Here is a 21073-nt window from a genome sequence, read left to right as displayed (position 1 = left end):
CGATAGACCGTCTTGCAGGTCGCATTCATACTCTCTCGGGAGGGGGAGCACGAGCTCGTTTCTGAAAGAAGCCGAGGGAATTCTTTGTTTACCGTGTCTGATGTCGGTGCAGAGTGGCAATGAAATGCCAATTATAGAACTGCCACCAGTAGATTCGATGATGGAGACTTCTTTGCATTGGCTCTTTGACAGCATATTGGGCCTTAGTCCGATCGATGTTGCAGAAATAGTCGTAATAGCAACACCAAGACCAAATTGCATCGATTGAACCAAGACTGGAGTGATACTCGAAAGGGGCTAGTATTCTTTCTTTGTTGACTTGAGCCTCTCGAGTCCAGAGGCCAATGACAAGGAAGCTGATTGGATGTTGCATCCTCTATATCAGGGAAGAGACTACACAGGAGAGAGAACGGAGAAAAGATTAAGAAAAAAAAATAATAAATCCAATCATATGAGACAAACTGAGGGAAAAAGCACTCAGTACACCAACTCTTCGCCTGTTAAGATAAAGGAAAAAAATATGGCTATACAGGATGGTAAGTAACACAGTCAATAAAAAAATGGTCTTTTTCATAGATGGCGCCCCTTGAAACGGGGTCCTTACGACGCCACAAGCCCTAGTTCCGCCTCAAAACTAACTGAGGCTGGGAGAGCGGCGTCGATATGAGTCCATCTGAAACAACTCCGTGGTATCCTCCGTATTCTTTCTGCGGGTCGATTCCAAAATGAGCGAGCTTAGTAGACACGCTTGAAGGGAGGGACGGGCTTGCACTCCTCGGCATCCAAGGTGTTAGCCTCGACAGCACGGTAGCCGAGCTTGACCTCGCCGTGGGGGTTCTTCTGCCAAGAGAGAGTGTGCTTCATCCAGTTCTCGTCATCACGGTCGGGGTAATCCTCGCGAGCGTGAGCACCACGGGACTCCTTACGGGCGGCAGCAGAGGCAGCGGTTTGAGTACTGTGAGAAACATGTTAGCAAAATCATCTTAGATAGGCGAAGCGAATAATACGTACGCGCAAGTCAGCAAGTTGCGGAGCTCGAGAGTCTCAACCAAATCGGAGTTCCAGATCATGCTACGATCCTTAGTGCCGACCTGGTCGTACAGCTGGTCGACCTTGGTGATCTTCTCGACACCCTCGTCCAAGCTCTCCTGAGTACGGAAAACACTGACGTCAGTCTGCATAGTCCTCTGCATAGCATTGCGGATCTCGAAGGTGGACTTGGGGCCATCGGCAGTGCGGGCGTGGTCAAGGTCCTTGATGGACTGGGCACCAGCATCGGAAGCAAGCTCCTTGTGGGGCTTGCCAGGGGTGTCCTTGTCACGGACAGTGTGAGACACAGCACGACCGAAGACAATCAGATCGAGCAGGGAGTTGGCACCGAGACGGTTGGCACCGTGGACAGACACACAGGCGGCCTCACCGCAGGCGTACAGACCAGGAACGATCTTCTCCTGGCCGTTCTCGTCAACGTTCAGGACTTCACCAGTGTACTTGGTGGGGATACCACCCATGTTGTAGTGAACGGTGGGCAGGACGGGGATGGGCTGCTTGGTGACGTCGACACCGGCGAAAATGGAAGCAGTCTCGGAAATACCGGGCAGGCGCTCGTGCAGGAGCTCAGCGGGCAAGTGGCTGAGCTGGAGGTAGATGTGGTCCTTCTCGGGACCGACACCACGGCCCTCACGGATCTCCAGAGTCATGGAGCGGGAGACAACGTCACGGGAGGCGAGATCCTTGGCGGTAGGAGCGTAACGCTCCATGAAACGCTCACCCTGGGAGTTGAGCAGGTAACCACCCTCACCACGGGAGCCTTCGGTGATCAAACAACCAGCACCGTAGATACCAGTGGGGTGGAACTGAACGAATTCCAAATCCTGGTTAGGCAGACCAGCACGAGAGACCATAGCCATACCGTCACCAGTGCAAGTGTGGGCGGAGGTGCAAGAGAAGAAGGCACGTCCGTAACCACCGGTGGCAAGGACAGTGTGGTGGGCCTTGAAGCGGTGCAAGGTACCATCTTCCTGGTTGTAAGCAATGATACCACGGCACTCACCATCCTCCATCAGCAAGTCAAGGGCGAAGTATTCGATGAAGTAGTTGGTGTTGTGGCGGAGGGACTGTCCGTATAGAGTGTGCAGAAGAGCGTGACCAGTACGATCGGCAGCGGCGGCGCAGCGGTAAGCCTGGCCACCCTTTCCGAAGTCCTTGGACTGACCACCGAAAGCACGCTGGTAGATACGTCCATCCTCGGTACGCGAGAAGGGGCATCCGTAACCCTCGAGCTCGCGAACACTGGCCGGAGCCTCACGGGTCATGTAGTGAATGGCGTCCTGGTCACCGAGCCAATCGGAACCCTTCACAGTATCGTACATGTGCCATCTCCAGTCGTCCTCGTGCATGCTAAAATCCAGTTAGACGTTGTTCACTGCATGTCAGAGGGATAAGAACCTACTTTCCAAGGGCAGCGTTGATACCACCCTGGGCAGCGACAGTGTGACTTCTTGTGGGGAACAGCTTGGAAACACAAGCAGTCTTGAATCCAGCCTCGGCAAGACCGAAGGCAGCGCGCAGACCGGCACCACCGGCACCGACAACGACGGCATCGTACTCGTGATCCTGAGTGTGTTAGATCCATTTATCCCTCTTTGGCATCCAGGGAGCAATCTCGTCTTACAATGATGGGGTACTTGTCAGTCAGATAGCCATTGGACTCCTTGGCGCGCAGAGGCTGGTTGGTCCAAATCCGGGCTGTCGCAATGGGTGGTTAGTGCTGAGTTCGGGAGTTCACAATTCAAGGATTTCAATGCGTACCGGCGGGCCGTGACGAAGAGAAAAGACGTCTCTGGTCCCTCAAAACACGAGAGACCTAGTGAGATGGAACAATTAGTATGTTGCGGGTGTTGCGGACGAGCCGAAAATCGTTGCAGGCTACTCACCTTGGATGCAGGAGCTAGGCTCCGCAGGGTCATGGAGCTCATGATGGCGGGTCAAAAGAGAATTGGATTTCCCTATCGAACCGAAAGAATAGCAAGACACCGAGGGTCGGTGACGGGCGTAGCAAAGAGGGGAGATTGTGGAATAGCGAACTCCTTCCAGGGTAGCACTTCTGGAATCGGATTGCAGTTGGCAGTTTCACGCTGACATAATCATTCTCCCAGTTGCCGACGGGGAGGACCGGGGCCGAACTGGCCAATCAGCGGCTGCGCAATGAAAATCAACCTCGGGCAGCCGGCTGTCCGTGATTGGCTAGAGAGCATGTGCCCGCCATTTATTTTGCCGACCAGCGCTGGCTACCGGAAGGATACGGTAACAGCGTCAACGAGGTCGAGGAAAGCCGCTAGGATGAAATCTGGGGTCTCGAAGCTGAGCCCAAATAGTCTTTCGGATTCGAGTCCCACTATTCGCTAGTCTCAATCAAACAATTCCTATTTCCCTTCGGTGTGCTCCGTACTGTAGATCAAGGGGGTCACGTGTGGTCACATGACATCATGCACACCAATCAGGAAACTACGGGGGCTATGATGTATGTACTCAATTGATGGACAGAGTACTCCGTATGTACCTACAGGTTGTAGGTGCGGACAGGAGAGTACAGAGTTGGTTGAGATTATAATGCATTGACTGGGAATAAACTCCCTCATAACAAGACAATAGTGATCGTACATCCCATCCATAATGCAACTAAGTCGGGATCTCTAATTGTACTGCATGTAGGTCGCCGTCGAGTTGAACTTGAGGTTACCCTTAATCACCTTCTCCACAGAGGCCAGGAAGTCCTTCTCAGTGGCCACCTTGCGGCGAGCCCGAATAGCGAACATACCTGCCTCAGTTGCAACACTGCGCAGCTCGGCACCTGTAGCGTTGGGGCACAATCGTGAAATCAGCTCCCATCGAATGTCTCGCTCGACGGACATGCTCTTGGCGTGGATTCGGAGGATGTTGGCACGGCCCTCGACGTCCGGCAGCGAGAACTCGATCTTACGATCGATACGACCGGGACGCATCAGGGCTGGGTCGAGTGTGGACGGACGGTTGGTAGCGAACATAACCTTGATGTTACCCCGAGAGTCGAAACCATCCAACTGCGTGATCAGTTCCAGCATAGTACGCTGCACCTCGTTATCGCCACCAGCTCCATCGTCGAAACGTGCACCACCAACGGCATCAATTTCATCGAAGAAAATGATACATGCCTTCTTGGTCCGGGCCATCTCGAAAAGCTCACGAACCATCCGTGCGCCCTCGCCAACATACTTCTGCACCAGTTCACTACCGATGACACGAATGAAGGTAGCATCCGTTCGGTTGGCAACGGCACGAGCACAAAGGGTCTTTCCAGTGCCGGGGGTCCGTAGAGCAGAGCACCCTTAGGCGGATCAATACCGAGATTCACGAAACGTTCGGGCGATAGCAAAGGCATCTCAACGACTTCTCGTAGCTTCTCGATTTGTTCTTTGCATCCACCAACATCGCCGTATGTCACATCAGGCTTATCCTCAACCGTCATCATGGTCACGCTGGGGTCGATCTTTGGCGGCAAAGGCAACATGATCTGGTACTTATTGCGGTCGACACTGCGGAGCTGAGTCAATAAAAGAAATGATACGCAATCCGCCATGCAACTTACCCAACTCTCATGCCTTCCTCGATATCTGTGGGACTCACGCGCTCTCCTAGGTTGACGACGAACTTGGCAATTTGCTTGACGTTGATCACATATTTGCTCTTGTCTGAGTCCTTCTCATCCTGGATAATCTTTGTGCACCTTGCTACCTGTAGTGGCTGTTCCTCTGCCATGCGTTGTCGATCGGCAGCAACATCCCAAAGATGTGGAGGTGCAAGACCGGTGTCGGATTCCTGGTAAAGGCGTAAGCTCTATGTTCCAAGGGGCCGAAAGAGCTGGACAAGTGATTACCTTAACACCGATCTTTTCGTTGACGCTGTTTTGTTTGTCCTTGATATCCTTCTCGAGCTTCTTCAGCGCATTCGCGTAGGGTGCGGCACCGTAGGTCTTGAGTACTGCAATGTCACTATGATGGACCGTCAGTCAATCGTCGCCATCGCGCGCTTTGCGTGAATTGAACCGGAAACCAAAAAAAAGACTTACTCATCTGTGAGAGGTGTGATCTTCTTCTCTGGTTCCTCATCGTCTGCGTAGTTCTTCTGGTACTTCTCCCAGTTCTGACCCGTGGCGCTAGGCATGATGAAAGGTATTGACAGCCCAAGGCCGAGCTACAGAAGGGTCCAAGAAAAGAATGAGCTTTATGAAATGCAATAAAAAAAGAATTCGACGTGCTTTTCAGGCAGTGACAATTTGAAAGAGGATAGATAGGTTGGGTATTGAAGGACGGTGATGTAGCAGAGCTGCGGTTGTCGAGCTAGCCTCACTAATCAGGTGCCAAGCTTCATCACCGCCCCAGAACCTCGCAGAATTTCCTGTGTGTCCTCCACCACAACAACGCAGCTACCTCCTTTCACTCATTTTTAAGGTTAATTTTGAATATAGATTTTCAAAATGGCCGCCGCAGTTGCACAGGGAGCCGCCGGCAACAACTCCTTCAAGGTGCGAGGCCTCAAAACGATGTGTGTGGGCCATTGATTTCTGATTGCATGCAGGACAAGGAGAAGCCGATGGCCGTGCGGGCCTCCAACATTCTCGCTGCTCGGGGTATGTGTCTTCTCGTGGTACTAGAAGCGCTCTTGCTGACGATCTTCTAGCTGTTTCCGATGCCATTCGAACCGTACGCTCGCCACATCCATCTGCAAATACACTTAGGATGAGGGGCTAACAGAAATATAGTCGTTGGGACCCAGGGGTATGGATAAGATGGTGAGTACATTCTCAAGTTCTGCTTTTCATCAAGATACTAATGTGCTCTTCAGATCCAAACACCTAAGGGTCAAACCATCATCGTACGCAGCCCATTTTCATGATATATCCGGAGCCCGAACTGACGACCCCCGCAGACCAATGATGGAAACACCATGTTGAGAGATATGAGCGTGATGCACCCCGCTGCCCGTATGCTCGTTGATCTGAGTGCCGCCCAGGATGTCGAAGCCGGTGATGGAACGACATCAGTAGTTGTCATTGCTGGCAGTCTGCTCGGCGCTGCCGAAAAGTTGCTGTCCAAGGGCATTCACCCCACCGTCATCTCCGAATCCTTCCAGAGAGCTGCCGGTGCTGCTGTCGAGATCCTCCACAATATGTCTCGTCCTATCAACCTCTCCGATCGTGCCACCCTCCTCCAAGCCGCTTCTACTTCGCTCTCCTCCAAGATCGTGTCCCAGCACTCCGGACTTCTGGGCCCGATGGCAGTTGATTCTGTCCTGAAGGTCTGCGACCCGAAAACAGCAGAGAATGTGGATTTGCGGGATATCCGCATTGTGAAGAAGGTCGGCGGCACAATTGAGGATAGCGAGATGGTTGACGGCGTGGTTCTCAACCAGCCCGTGATCAAGAGCAGCGGTGGCCCCACAAGAATCGAGAAGGCGCGGATAGGTCTCATCCAGTTCCAACTGAGCCCGCCCAAGCCAGATGTGAGTTGCTATCTGAAAACACCGAACTGTTGGTTGGAACACAACTGATGATATATTAGATGGAGAACCAAATCGTGGTCAACGACTACCGTCAGATGGACAAGATCCTGAAGGAGGAGCGCCAATACATGCTCAACATGGTCAAGAAGATTCAGAAGACCAAGTGTAATGTCCTTTTGATTCAAAAGTCCATCCTCCGTGATGCCGTGAACGAACTTTCCCTGCACTTCCTTTCCCGACTCAAGATTCTCGCCATCAAGGATATCGAGCGTGACGAGGTCGAGTTCCTGTGCAAGAGTCTCGGCTGCAAGCCCGTGGCCAACGTCGACTCCTTCACTGAGGACAAGCTCGGTACCGCCGACCTCGTTGAGGAAGTCCAGGCCTCTGGTGCCCGTTACGTTAAGATCACCGGTATCAAGGCTCCTCTTACTGCTTACAACCAGACCGTCTCTATTGTTGCCCGTGGTGCCAACAGCCTGATTCTGGATGAGGCTGAGCGCTCTTTGCACGACGCCCTGTGTGTCATTCGCTGCCTCGTCAAGAAGCGCGCTATGATTGCCGGTGGTGGTGCTCCCGAAATTCAAGTCGCCCATGCGCTTGCCATGCGTGCTCGTGAGCTCACTGGCACTGAGGCTATCTGCTTCAAGGCCTTTGCTGCCGCCATGGAGGTCATCCCTACTACTCTCGCCGAGAACGCTGGTCTCAACTCCATCAAGGTTGTGACTGAGCTGCGTCACCGTCACGCTCAGGGCCAGCACAACGCTGGTGTCAGCATTCGCAGCGGTGGTGTAAAGGATGATATCACAGAGGAGAACATTCTCCAGCCCCTGTTGGTCAGCACCAGTGCGATTGAGTTGGCCGCGGAGACTGTGAAGATGATCATGAGAATTGATGACATTGCTCTGTCGCGGTAAACGCCTTCCAGCGGTCGCTAGCGTGAGCTGTATGATGGAAAGCGATTTGATCGCGACGAGTAATTAAAAAATATATCCCGTTCCTGCATAGAATCACTCTCAAGTATACTTTTCTTGTACAACATATTGTAAATCGAGCTCTGTGGTACTATCTAGATACTCTTATTTCGTAGGGGAAAGTTAACTATTGGTGTATCTTTAGGGCTTCTGCGGTTGGGCTATTTCCCATTGGGTGGTGACCATGGCGTTTGCACTCTAATGATCCCTGTGGATAAACCCTGTGAATAGCTTTCTTCTTTGTATCGACTTTACCCACTCGACCAGCATACAGGTAGTTCCTAATATGTATATTTCTCAAGCATCTCAGGTCTAAGAAAATAGTAATGAAGTATAAGTATAAGTATAAGGCACCTCTGCCGAACCCTTCTTATACACATGCAAGCTCTCGGGAGTCAATCTATGTAAATAGCTATTGCTAGAAAATCTATGGTTACTCCAGAATAATAGGCCCAATCAGTCACAAACTCGATGTCGATTGTGTTGTGAAATAATGTGTCTTGCGGCATTCCCTCTAGAAATATATAGTTGGTACCTCTTGAACATTAGATTTTAAGACTCAATAGCACCAATAAATTGCCAATTATATTATGATCGCTATGGCCCAATTAATGAGATAAATATACCCTTTACGTAAAAAACAGATCATTTCCAACAGGATGGCAATGCAAAAGGGAAGTGAATAAGACAAGCTCAACATGTGAACAGCCTTCGTTCGCGCCAAGAGACGGCCTCGGCCCGCGAGGTTAATAAGATCTGCCCCAGCATTCGGCAGCCCTGGAGTCATCTCTCACAAGTAAGCAACCGGTTGGTCTTGGCTTTCCTGTATATTGCACCAAATTGTCATCTATATACTGTCATTGGGACATTGGGACAGTGAGTGCTGGCGCCTACCTGCCTCGAATTGCTCGCGATAAGCGATAACGCGTGGCGATCGGGGACGAGAGCTTCGCCCGTGAACATTGAACAACCACCATGGGGAAGTTCGAAGATGAAGGGAACTTAGGGTCCATACCGCCAACTCGGAAGCGATCAGACTCTCTCACTTCACAAACATCCACCGATTCGGGCCTATCGATCGCCTCCGCAGCGTTCATGGAGAAATACAACGGAGGCAACACGATAACGGGGGACGGGAACGGGGAGAGATACCGAGATATAGAAGATGGAGGGGATACTGGGTTGGATGATCCTCTGATACCCGATAAAAAGACAGGATCATCAAATCGCCTGCGCAAGATCATCTGGTCACTGGTGGTGCTCTGCGTCGGTGGCTGGGTCCTTGCCTTCGTGTTGTTCCTTACGCAGAAGCGGCCTGATGCTGCGACGCTCTCGCACGTTTCAGCGGTGGATATTCACGAACCTACCCATGAACCCGGCTTCTCCACTGGGAACAAGACTTACGGAAACCCTGTCACTCTTGAGCAAGTCCTGACTGGTGCCTGGTATGCGAAGTCCCACGAGATCTCTTGGATTGCTGGCCCCAACGGCGAGGATGGTCTTCTCGTCGAGCGCGGCGAGAAGCAAGGTGCTTTCCTGCGAGTGAAGGACATCCGTAGCCGTAAAGACGGCGTCGAGGACCATAACAGCCGAGTATTGATGAAGCAGGGGTACATGTGGTTTGATGGCGCAGCCATGGTTCCAGTCAAGACATGGCCAAGTCCTGACTTGACCAAGGTCTTGGTTATGACTGACAGCCAGTCCAACTGGAGACACTCGTTCTTTGGGAAATATTGGATCTTTGATGTGGCGACACAAAAGGCCGAGCCTTTGGATCCTGGGAATCTGAGTGGGCGTGTGCAGCTTGCGACTTGGTCGCCCACCTCCGATGCGGTTGTATTTGTTCGTGAGAACAACATGTATTTGCGTAATCTGACCTCTTTGGAGGCTACCTCCATCACCAAGGATGGCGGTCAGAACCTCTTCTATGGTGTTCCAGACTGGGTGTACGAGGAAGAAGTCTTTGCAGGCAACACTGGCACCTGGTGGTCAGGTGATGGCAAGTTCGTCGCGTTCCTTCGAACGAACGAGTCAGCAGTTCCTGAATATCCTATCCAGTACTTCCTTTCACGGCCATCCGGCAAAGAGCCTCCGCCTGGACTGGAGAAGTACCCCGAAGTCAGGCAGATCAAGTATCCCAAACCCGGTAGCCCGAACCCAATTGTCAACTTGCAATTCTACGATGTCGAGAAAAATGAGGTTTTCTCATTCGACATGCCGGAAGACTTTGTTGACGATGAAAGGATCATTATTGAAATTGTGTGGGCATCCGAGGGTCAGGTTCTTGTTCGCGAGACCAACCGCGAGAGCGATGTTGTGAAAATCTTTGTGATGGACGCAAAAGCCAGAACAGGCAAATTGGTGCGATCAGACGATATTGCAGCCCTCGACGGCGGTTGGGTCGAGCCTTCACAGTCGACTCGGGTTGTTCCTGCTGATCCCAAAAATGGCCGACCACACGATGGCTATATTGACACCGTTATTCATGAAGGCTATGACCATCTGGCTTATTTCACACCCTTTGACAACCCGGAGCCTGTTATTCTGACCAAGGGCGACTGGGAAGTTGTCCAAGCACCTTCTGCTGTGGACCTGAAGAAAGGTTTGGTATACTTCGTTGCCACGAAGGAGGCCCCGACTCAGCGTCACGTATACTCGGTCAATCTGAACGGATCCAATCTCCGACCACTGACGGATACGTCTGCACCGGGCTTCTTCGACATTTCATTCTCTGATGGCGCCGGCTATGGGTTACTTAGCTATAAAGGCCCAGAAGTCCCCTGGCAGGCCGTGATCAATACCCAAGGCGACGAAATCGAGGTTATCGATCTCATCGAGGAGAACCACAGACTCGTCAAAATGGTCGAAGAATTTGCTCTCCCAACAGAGGTATATACCAATGTAACCATTGATGGTTACACGCTTCCAGTTTTGGAGCGCCGTCCTCCAAACTTCGATCCCGCAAAGAAGTATCCGGTGCTCTTTTACTTGTATGCTGGGCCCGGATCGCAAACTGTCGACCGCAAGTTCAAAATTGACTTCCAAACCTATGTCGCCTCGAGCCTGGGTTATATTGTCGTGACTGTGGATGGTCGAGGAACTGGTTTCATCGGGAGAAAAGCCCGGTGCATTGTCCGTGGTAATCTCGGCCATTACGAGGCTTCAGATCAGATCGAAGCGGCTAAGATTTGGGCTAGCAAGAGCTACGTGGATGAGACTCGTATGGCAGTCTGGGGCTGGAGTTATGGCGGCTACATGACCTTGAAGGTCCTCGAACAAGACGCAGGCGAGACATTCCAGTACGGCATGGCTGTGGCACCGGTCACTGACTGGAGGTTCTATGGTAAGCCCATCTAGATTGCTACTATCCCTATCCTTGTTCACATACTAACATGCTGCTTGATAGATTCTATCTACACAGAACGCTATATGCACACACCCGAGCACAACCCTATTGGTTATGAAAATTCGTCAATTAGCGATGTTAAGGCCTTGAGTCAGAATGTTCGGTTCTTGATCATGCACGGCGTTGCCGATGACAATGTTCATCTCCAAAACACCCTCGTCTTGATTGACAAGCTGGATTTGGCGAATGTCGACAACTACGACATGCAGGTCTTCCCTGACTCAGATCACGGTATACAGTTCCACAACGCAAATACGGTTGTTTATGAACGTAGGTTGACTTGTCCCGCTTTTGTGATTCGAAAATGGACCTAACTAATCGTGATTCAAGGTCTCTCGAGCTGGCTCATCAATGCGTTCAATGGTGAATGGCATCGCATCGCGAGCCCGACACCACAGGGGCTGTCGACATGATACATGATGCCATGACCTCGCGTTTTTGGTTTTTCTTTTGGTTTGGTTTTTCGGGGTTAAATACATTTGCTTGCAGTCACTCTACATCACGTTGATGGGTATATTATAACCCACTACGTATACATAGTTGCTAAGGAAGAGTAGATGCATATCATAATTAATTGCATTTCCATGATTAGGTAGTAATCTTAGAGGACACAAGAGTCGCTGAAGTATGGCACGATTTCAACGTAAAACAACGCAGACTGGTATAAAAAGGACAGAAAAAAAAACAGATATAAACAAAGGGCTTTTCGCAAATATTTCCTTCAGCCCCTTTTCGGAGCCGAATTTGACACCGGATGATGCAATTATTAACAAAAATGCTGAGAGAGAAAGTATACACGAGTGCAGTATGTGCAAGTAGGGGTAGGTTATGAGGAGGGTGGGTGTATGAAACCCAGAATCAAGATGCGGAGAATGTTCAACCACTAGGAAGTGTTCCAATAGACCGCATGAAATCATCTCTGTTGGCGACACTGATGTCCGAATTGCGGTAAGGGAGGAAGTCCTCGCGGTGCAAGCCACGGATTTGTTCCCGACCGGCAGTGGATACAGAGCGCGCGTAGGAACTAGCACGCGTGTGGGATTGAGGTCGGGCACTCAGCACAGACAGCCGCTGGTTAGAAGTCCACATGGGTGACCGATTACCGGGAGAGCCACCGCCATTCGACAACATGGAAGGTCTCGGCGCAAACACAGGTAGACGGGCGAAGGACTCGTTATCTGTGGACGCGTTGCTCATGCTCATAGCCGAGAGATCAGACAGCGGACGGTGGAAGCCGTTACGACCGGGTAAGTTTGACGTAGAGCTGTAGACAGTGGAGATACCGGATTGCGCAGACGAGCGCCAAGAGTGCACTGCGCCGCGGGGGATCGTGATGATCTCCTCGTCGACGGCGGTCTCGATGGCCGCTGCCACGTCGGCTGGCTCCATGGGGTCGCCCGCTGCGCGACTGGCCATCATCTTGGCTGACTTGCCGATCCAGAGCATTTGCTCGTGCTCGCGGAGGTATCGGTCGCCGCTGAAGGACTTTTGAACGATCGCCCGGGTCATCATGCCGAGTTTGCGGCGGTGCTCGCTCTTCTCGTACATGCGGCGGGTGATGGCTGCTACGTCCTCTGGGGTTGGGGAGGAGGTTAGGACTGGTGCGGGTGAGGTGTCGTCGCTGTGTTTGCTCCATTCGCCGAGCATGGCAAGCATGCCGATTTGGGCCTTTGCGAGGGCGAGCGCATCGTTGGGTGCGACGACGGCACTGAAGCGGGAGAAGTCGTCTGGGTCGCTGAGTACTCGGAGGGAAGCGCCGACGTCTGTGCAGACGACGGGCGCTCCGGTGAGAGCGGCCTCTCCTAGAGCGAGAGGAAGTCCCTCGGATAGAGATGAGTTCAGGAAGAGCCATGTGTTCTCGAGGACCTTCATAGGATCGGCAGTTCCGCAGAGTGTGACTTTGCCGCGGAGACCCTTGGAAGCGATGATTTCTTGACACTCGGTAGAATAGGTCGGGGCTTTGTCAATGGCGCCATAGATGTCCAGATGGTACTCGTCGAACTTCCACTGGTTGATGATGATGTCTGCAGCGAGAAGGGCGGTCTTGATGTCTTTGGCATACCAAACGTGAGACAACATGGTCACAGTTGGACGCTCGGATTTGATTTCTTTGACCGGAGAAAACTTCTGCATGTCAGTGATACCGTTGACAACAGGATCAATCTTTCGGCGGAATGTGTTTCGGTGCTCAATTGTGCCTTGGCAGGTACCGATCTCAACTTCCCAGCCCGGGTTGAAGAAATCTGCACAGGGAAGGATGATATCGGCATGATGCAGAGTCAAGACTGAGGTGATTCGCATCAATCCAAGAAGCGCGTTCCGAACAAATGGCGAGAGCTTGCAAAGTGCAGATGACAGGCACAGATTGGTCTCACGCCAAGCGATGGCGTGGTCCCAAATCTGCAAGGTACAGTTGCGCTTGATCTTGCACACAACGCCATAAGAAGCACTAACACTGTGGTGCGAGGCTTGGAAAGTCGAGGGGATCTTCTCGGGAACTGGGATCGAGAAGATGAAGAGATAGCGGTACCAGAGCTCCATGGCGACATCAAGTGATGCCAAGGTAGGAAGCTCAGTGTCGAACCAGTCCGATGACGGGATAGTGTTTGGCATTTCTTGAGTCAGCCACAGCTCGCGCCAACTCTGCTTCACCATATCAGTGTTCCACACCTGCGTCCAATGACGAGACTCCTGGAAGTATGTATTCAGATTTACAAGTGCTCGAGTAGCCTGGTGGATATCAGCCTTCGAGAGATGGACTGCACGGGCGCCCTTGACCAAAGCTGTCAGAATCGGAATGAAGTTCATCTTGATGTCGAACTCGCTAGCAGACGTAACGTTATCGACCTCGGCATCTAGTTTGTTGTGGAACAACCCGTGGGTCGGAGTGAGGAAGTCCATACCCCAGAGTGGGATGAGCTTGAGAGACTGGATGTTCTGCTCGGTTTGGTGCTTGGGAACACCGAAATCGTTTGCAGACTCGCAAATCATGTGCCACTTGATAGTTCGCAGGGAGTTGATCATGTCTCGTCGACAGGCAGAGACACCACCACCTTCGTTGGGCCAGGTACCGTTGTCCGCGGCCATGACGTGGAGGGTCTTGTCAGTATCGGTGCCAAAGTTCTTAGAGCGGGTGTTCACAACAGCATCACCTCCAGGGCCGAAGTTGAGCAGATCAGTGATCTTAACAGCGAGTGGAGTCCAGCTGGAAATGTTGTCGTCCAGATCGGCACTGGCCATGATAGCATCGGCGCGAAGATCCATATACTTCTTTGCAGATACAAGGTTGCCCCAATCACGGCTGCGCCAGTAAGGTGTAAGAACCCTGTCTCTGCGCAGAATACGGTCATCCATCCAGCGAACAATGATGGCATCAAAGTCAACACGATCCTTCCAGGCCTTCCACATCAAGGAGCGAGCCCGAGAAGTGGACACCACGAAGCGCTTCTTCGTGAGTCCCAGCGTCCGTGTAAGAAGATTTGACTGGAGACTGTCACAATAGCAGAAGGGGTTATCATGCACAAAACTGGTGTATTTCGGCTTGGACAGGACGCCTAGAAAATCGTGCTCAATCATAGGCGGAGTCTGGACCTTCTGCCCGTTGATAGTGGTGAAGATAGTGGGATGGAACTTGTGATCATACAACCATCGACTTTCATAGACGTCGGCGCCCTGAACAAAGCTGGCCTCGGTAACCTTGGAATGAGGAATCCAGCGTTCAACCTTCTCAGGGTGGCGACGTGGAGGCGCACACCAAGACACGGTACAGCTGATGTGGGATAAGACGAACTCGGCTCGCAGCAATTCATCACCGAAACGGGGGTTCTTGCGATAATGGTACTTGAAGCGGATAAGATTGCCATCTTTCATATATGAGCCCGACTCGATGAGACCTTTGCGATTGTATTGAACGCTTTGAAGATGGTTTGCTCCTGACACGCAACGTCTTCCGAGAGGAATACGAGACGAGGATTTGCTGAGTTTGAAGCCTTTCTTCACCGGGGATCGGTAGTCGTAGTGGTATTCGTTGCTAACCTTGCCATCCTTGAACTCCTGCTTGACCAGAAGCAACATCTCACTTGAATAGGTGCTGACGTATTTCAAGGATTTGACCTCCCTGGGCTCGGTCTTGTGTTCACCAGCGTAGTGGTAGATCTTGAAGCCACCATCGATTTCGTGGTGTCTGAAAGCTGTGAAGGTGCCTTCTAGACTCTGGACAATAACCCGGCTCTTCTTGATATGGATTGTCATGCCTTTAGTCTCTTCCCACAATCGCTTAACATTCTTGCGGCCATGGAACAGGAAGAAGGACAAGCCCAAATCTTGAACGATTTTAGAATAAACCCAGACCATGTTCAAGAAGAAGACGACTGGCACGCGGATAATAGTCGGAAGGTCCTGAGTGACATGGTTGAACTCTCTCTGGAATTCTGGATCTGCGACCAAAGCTACCACAAAGAACTTAACCATTGTTCCCAGCTTGTGGTAGATGTAGCTGAGTGGTGACTGCACCATCGACAATGCAAGTGGAAGCTTCCGGGGGAGGTAGGAGATGTACTTGGAAGTCTCAGGCTCTTTAGGAAGAGCGGCTTCTCCAGTTCCCCAGTGAGCGTAATCGAGAACGCTGATAGCAGTGGCTGCTCCAAGATTGCAACGTGCAACATGAATATCAAGGTTATCAGTGTCAAACTTGCAAAGACTCTTCTGGAGCCATTGGCGTTGGCTATCGGAGAGGCTGCATTGTTGACCCAGGCAACGCTTCAGTAGCACATCGCGAACTTCGGTGGGCAGCTTGTCCCAATGAATATCGGCCTCAAAGCCAAGGCAAAGCTGTCGAAGTAGTTCCTTCTTAGCCCAACGCACGACTGTAGTTGTGTTGGCCTCCTCTCGGAGCTGTCGAGCCATTGTGTTAGTTACTCCACCAGAAACAATTGATCCTGCCAATGACGCATATTCGTGGGGAACACCAATCACAAGTTCTGTGACAGCATGAAGCAATGTTTCAGCAATGATGTGACAGTTTTCACTGATGTCGAGACGTTCATCCAGAAGACCTCCAACGGTGATGGCTAGCTTCAACTGGTTTCCAGTACTACAACTGAGAGCACGGATACCGGGACCGAGAGAGCCAGGGGAAACAAGCTCAATGATAATGTTCCCCTTCTCCCAAGAGGAGATGGCAGTGTCGACAATTTTCTTAGAGGCAGGGAATGCCTCTTCAATTCTAAGTTCTTCTCTGCGGGATAACATAGCAGTCTTGATTTCGACACCGGGATGAACCCCAGGGTTGAGTCTGAATCGGGAGTCTGAAGGAAGCATCGCGTAACCTTCAAAGAAAGTCTGAAGCTCCTGCTGAGACCATTCAGGGTCATCCCAGGGTGTGGTGAACGCATGGAAGGTCCGGCCAAGTTCCACAGGAGAGTCGACTTTGTTGGGCATACCCATTTTGGCATTTCGGAGCGCGAGGATGGCGACAGTCCAGGTCGCAGATCCAAGTCCAATAATCTGCGAGTACGCGAAGTCAGGCAGACAGACCTTGAGCGCGATACCTACTGGCAATCCAATGCAGATACCAATGAGGAGAGGTTTCAGTGCATGGGGGCCCGTGAAGATCTTCGTGTATTGATACCAGATCAAGCCAGTGTAGGCGAGAACGTAGGAGAAGAAGACAATCATGCCTTCAAGCGAATCTTGGAAACTCCAGATGAGAGCGGTGGAAAGTGCAAGACTCCAGACGTGCCACAGGAGGAATCTCAAAAGAACTCGCCAGTAAACCTTTCGCCGAAGCTGCACTTCTTTCTTCTGGGCAATCCGAATCTCCTTGGCTGATCTGACAGAGATGGGGGCATTGCTACCAAGGGCGTCATGGAGCTCTACGGCTTTGGTATCAATGAGTACCGCACCAATCAAATAGTATGCAAGGGCAAAGCCAACAGCCATTCGATTGGCGTCATCCAACGCGCCTCCGAGACTGAGGATGCGATTGCCACTCAGCAACTGAGCCCATTTGTCGAGAAGAGCAATCACAAAGTAGAGAACGCCACATCCAATTTCCTTGCTCGATTGACGCCAGTGTACAAAGGCATTGTGCAGACGAAGACCTTTCTGGGAGTTGCGCAAAACGTCAAGTGCAACCTTGGTCTGGATGTTCCAGCCAGAACTGAACGGGATTGGTCTCGGCACATCTGCATGGCGACAGTACCAGTCAAGAAGGAAGTTGGTAGATTCCCAATCCCGAGCAAGTTCGACGACCATCTGATCTTTGGATGCTTTCGAGAAGATGCCGCGCTTCGTCTCAGCCAATACATCCTTTGACAGGGCTTCTCTGGCCACCTTGAGGGCAGCCGGGTCGCTCAGGTTTGCGAACACCTTCTCATCATTATGTCCATATGCAGCGATATACCACTTGCGGATCTCAGTATCATCAGTACGTCGCACGGACTGGTACCATGTGACCCATTTGGAAGTGACTGAACGAAGGCAGAGCAAAAGCACCCCAATGAAGATATAGATGACGGCAAGATAGACAGCTGAGTCGTGGCCAGTCCAGGCAGTGATGATCGGCGACAAGAACAGGATCGGAATGCACATGATGATTGGTTTCCGACCGGACAAAAATGTCGATCCTGGGTAGCTGAAGCTTGCAAGCGAGGCAAATGTTGAGAAGTAGATTGTCAGGGCGATCAGGTAGAGATAGAAGATTATACCAGCGCGAGGGCCTCGAACGGCGGAAAGGCAAACAAAACCGATCAAACCTCCGGCCACGGTAAAGGCAATACCGGCAATCAGACGAATGAGGACAAACATGTTTGCTGCTGCGAAGGCCATAGAAATGAGATAGTAGGGGCCACCACATGCGATCCAGGTACCAATTGCACCAGAAAGCAGGAGAGAGATCATCAGCGCCATAGTAGCACTGTCTTGTTCCTCGTAAGTCATGGCAGCAGAGAGATAGAGTCCGCGACCAATCATGGTAAGCAGAATAATATCAATCAAAGCCGGAATGGCGAAGACACTCAAGAAAGTGAATCGCTGGTATCCAGGCATAACCTTGGTTTTGTCATCGGGATTGACATCAATCTGCGCTCCAGCATAGGAAGTGGCGAGTTCTGGAGCACCGTTCACCCAGTTCGGTGGCTGATGGTCTCCGTAGTAGGCCCTGAACCGGTCGGACAGCAGCTTTCCAAAAACACTAGGCGATACATCGAAATATGCCTCACATCGCGATCCAAGAGCGAAAGACTCTGCGAAGGCGGCGGCTTGATCGGAATGGTTGTTAAACAGGGGGTTTCGATCAGTAACCTCACCGTAGATCTCATCAAAAGCACCCTTTCTTGCGGCACAGAACAAGGCAAGAGCCATCATGTCCACATACGCGTCAACGGAGCCACCTTGAAGAAGTGCGCAAAGACCACTGGTAATGGCAGCGAGTTCATCCTCACGGCGATATCTCAAGACATCAGAGAGAACGCTGTCGACTTGATGGAAGAGATCGAGACAGACGTTGAGAGAGGGGTAGGTACATCCTTGGTCTAGGTACCAGTTGATGCGAGACCTGATGAGATCTTCGGCAGATGTCGAGCTTTCAAGATACCCGACCGTATTTAGCGCCTTCAGCTGAGCAAAAGAAGGAGCATCTACCAGTTGCTTGCGGATATATGCGCAGACAGCGGCAGACAGCTCGCTGTGGACATCAGTCAGAGACAAATGTTGCAGGAGAAGAAGACGCTCTTCAGGACTGAGAACATCAATATCTTGAATCAGTCGACGGGGAAGGCCGGTATCGAGGGAAGTATCCTTCGACCATGCCGCAAAAGTTGCCTCTGCATCGAAGCAAACATGGCGAGGAAATCCCTTTGCCGAGAGAAAAGTGTGAAGAATAGTACCAGCGAGACCTTGCGCATTTTTGGATACGAAAATCTCAATACTTTCACTATCCAGGTCGAAAACGGCCCAGAAGCGGCAATCGGGGCTCTTGCGCAGACCAGAATCGAGTGCCAGATTTACATGCAACTGATCGTTGGATGCCCAGTTGGCTAGTTCTTTTATAGATCCAGCCAATTGATGGTCGTCCTCAAAGAGATCCAGGGAGTCGTGGAATTGACGCAGAAGGTGTCCAATGCTCTGGATCTTGGTCACCGGGACAGGGTGAAGAAGGTTGAGAGACTTGAGCCGTTGCTGCGATTGAAGAATTTCTGCAAAGGCCAAAGGGGTCGCATCTGAACCGAGTGGGAAACAACCAAGAGAGTTATAGGCCATCCCTGACATAGAGATAGAGAGAGGGCTGCCCTGTGATTTGACCTGTGCAACCCATTCTGGAGGATCACGCAGTCGACCAGTCGGGCTTTCCGGACCTTTGGAGTAGTATTCCATTGAATCGAGTAACGATTCAACAGCAGGGAACTGAGGCTTGAGAATATCCCAGCCCTTCTTGTTACTTGGGGTAGGCAGGACGTTCAAATTTGCACGCCAAATATCATGTGCCTTCATTATCTCTGCTTCCTTCAACCAACCAAAAGCCGGGAGGGGCTCAAGAGTCGTTACATTCAAGTCCGCATCGTGGAGAGCTGCTTCGGATCCGATCCAGGTAATCGCACTGTAAAAACCGCACCATTGGATAGATCTGCGGACAATGGCATTGGAAACGGTGACATTATCGTCGACGGTTTCCCACGCCATTACCACAAAGTCTCTCATGCAAGACTCGGAAACGAATGCCTTGATTGTTGCTTGTAGTTCGATCATTTGGAAGTAATCCCGCTTCTCCCCGGAAGACAAGATACTAGCATTTCGAATGATTAAGCCTGCAACGGCATCGGTTTGCACAGCCTTTCGATCCTTCAAGAAGTGTGGTGGCTCCGACTCGAGATAGACCGCTAACCCGAGACTGGCGATGGTTTCGAACAGTATTCTCCGAGCGGTGGGACGGAGTACATCTTCCCAATTTGCGAGAAGAACACCGGAAAACGCAGTATCGTTGAAACTGCTCGCGAGAACTTCCTCGACCTTTTCGATGACAGTTAAGGGCGATGCCTTGGGAGAGAGGATCTTGCCGAAATCAATCCGACCCAAAACTTGGCTGCGCTCGTGCCTGGAAATAGCTCTGGCAACTCCTGACTGGAAGGGATCGACAACCAAGACATCCCATTCTTGTAGAAGTCTCTCTTGCGAGGCAGTAGGTGGGTTCTCGAAGCTTCCCAAGTAAACTCCGAAGCTTGTGGGCTTTCCCTGGTGCGGGCGAGTGTTGATTAAGTCGAGTTCTCGGTTGGCTAGCTTTTCGAGACGTTTGGAGACATTCGAAGGTACAATGTCCGGTAAGGGTCTCGACTAAAGAAAGACTAGGAGTTAATATCCGAACTAGTCGGGAAGATGTGGGCGACGGATATATCATACCTTGTAGTATTTGATGAGCCTTCTGACGCCAGAAAATACAATAGAGCATGTACCGATGGTGACCGTTAACAATAATACGCCAATGAAGATCTAGATCAATGATTAGCATGTCATCGAGCTTCATGGACACAACAAGAGCGCCAAACGTCAAGTTGTAAAGATGACTAGAGTCGACATACAAATTGCCACCAGAACTCTTTCATGAACTGCCATCCCAGGGGATGTGGCTTCACTGGGAGGTGATCTACGTTCGTCATTATGTCGAGATGTCGAGTCTCTCGACTCGATGGGTCTTTGAGGCAATGTCAGAGGCAAGAGGAAAGAATATCTTGCCAAGTATAGAGCTAAGAGGTTCTCAAACACAAATGCCTATAGTGACATGCTTAAACGAGTGACTGGTGGGAAGCCAAGAACGCAGATGTCGAAGAAAAAAAAAGGAAATTGGATAGCTCGAGGTAGCTCAAGCGTTCACAAGGTGATAAGGTAAAAGAGTAGTGGGGGAGGGCTCAAGTGAATATCCACTTCCCCAAGCCCGCATAAGTAAAGTAGACAATTTTGCCTCCTGGGGTTCCCCTTGTCATTTGCCAGGGGGACAGGGGAAAAAAGAATTATAATAGCTTCGCCTCTTTTAGACTGATTGGGACAAAGGGTGTGTGTGATAGCCCGGTAGCAGTCTAGGCGTCTAATTGAAGCTGACATCCCAGAGCCAGGCAAAAATAGCACGCTAAAAGGCTCTGTTAGTTGCAGGGCTAAAAGAAGCCAC

The 21073-nt window shown here is 51.2% G+C and overlaps 6 protein-coding genes across 6 annotated transcripts; 3 read left to right on the top strand and 3 right to left on the bottom strand.

Annotated features, from left to right (window-relative positions):
• Window positions 1-735: 735 nt before the first annotated feature.
• Window positions 736-2978, bottom strand: N7457_005857 (succinate dehydrogenase [ubiquinone] flavoprotein subunit; the record flags this gene model as incomplete). The annotated part of the gene is made up of 6 exons (XM_057176901.1): window positions 736-955; window positions 1012-2400; window positions 2453-2616; window positions 2675-2748; window positions 2812-2866; window positions 2937-2978. The coding sequence occupies 6 exons, from the start codon at window positions 2976-2978 to the stop codon at window positions 736-738; spliced, it is 1944 nt and encodes a 647-aa protein (XP_057031203.1).
• A 717-nt stretch (window positions 2979-3695) lies between these two features.
• On the bottom strand, window positions 3696-5202 carry rpt1 (proteasome regulatory particle base subunit RPT1; the record flags this gene model as incomplete). The annotated part of the gene is given in 5 exon segments (XM_057176900.1): window positions 3696-4366; window positions 4384-4582; window positions 4666-4857; window positions 4916-5030; window positions 5108-5202. The coding sequence occupies 5 exon segments, from the start codon at window positions 5200-5202 to the stop codon at window positions 3696-3698; spliced, it is 1272 nt and encodes a 423-aa protein (XP_057031202.1).
• A 313-nt stretch (window positions 5203-5515) lies between these two features.
• On the top strand, window positions 5516-5934 carry N7457_005855 (uncharacterized protein; the record flags this gene model as incomplete). Its single annotated transcript, XM_057176899.1, has 5 exons — window positions 5516-5563; window positions 5617-5668; window positions 5719-5741; window positions 5801-5830; window positions 5884-5934. The coding sequence occupies 5 exons, from the start codon at window positions 5516-5518 to the stop codon at window positions 5932-5934; spliced, it is 204 nt and encodes a 67-aa protein (XP_057031201.1).
• A 51-nt stretch (window positions 5935-5985) lies between these two features.
• On the top strand, window positions 5986-7454 carry N7457_005854 (chaperonin-containing T-complex subunit CCT4; the record flags this gene model as incomplete). The annotated part of the gene is made up of 2 exons (XM_057176898.1): window positions 5986-6540; window positions 6600-7454. 2 exons carry the CDS (start codon window positions 5986-5988, stop codon window positions 7452-7454), a joined length of 1410 nt encoding a protein of 469 aa, XP_057031200.1.
• A 1032-nt stretch (window positions 7455-8486) lies between these two features.
• dapB (dipeptidyl aminopeptidase dapB) lies at window positions 8487-11330 on the top strand (the record flags this gene model as incomplete). The annotated part of the gene is made up of 3 exons (XM_057176897.1): window positions 8487-10854; window positions 10918-11187; window positions 11248-11330. The coding sequence occupies 3 exons, from the start codon at window positions 8487-8489 to the stop codon at window positions 11328-11330; spliced, it is 2721 nt and encodes a 906-aa protein (XP_057031199.1).
• Window positions 11331-11793: 463 nt separating this feature from the next.
• On the bottom strand, window positions 11794-20567 carry gtb3 (glycosyltransferase family 4 protein; the record flags this gene model as incomplete). Its single annotated transcript, XM_057176896.1, has 3 exons — window positions 11794-20244; window positions 20311-20400; window positions 20490-20567. The coding sequence occupies 3 exons, from the start codon at window positions 20565-20567 to the stop codon at window positions 11794-11796; spliced, it is 8619 nt and encodes a 2872-aa protein (XP_057031198.1).
• Between the last annotated feature and the right edge of the window lie 506 nt (window positions 20568-21073).

Source organism: Penicillium paradoxum, assembly GCF_028828445.1.
Source record: "Penicillium paradoxum strain IBT 22861 chromosome Unknown utg000005l_segment0_segment0, whole genome shotgun sequence".
Classification (NCBI taxonomy): Eukaryota; Fungi; Ascomycota; class Eurotiomycetes; order Eurotiales; family Aspergillaceae; genus Penicillium; species Penicillium paradoxum.
This window is presented reverse-complemented; position numbering and strand designations above follow the sequence as displayed.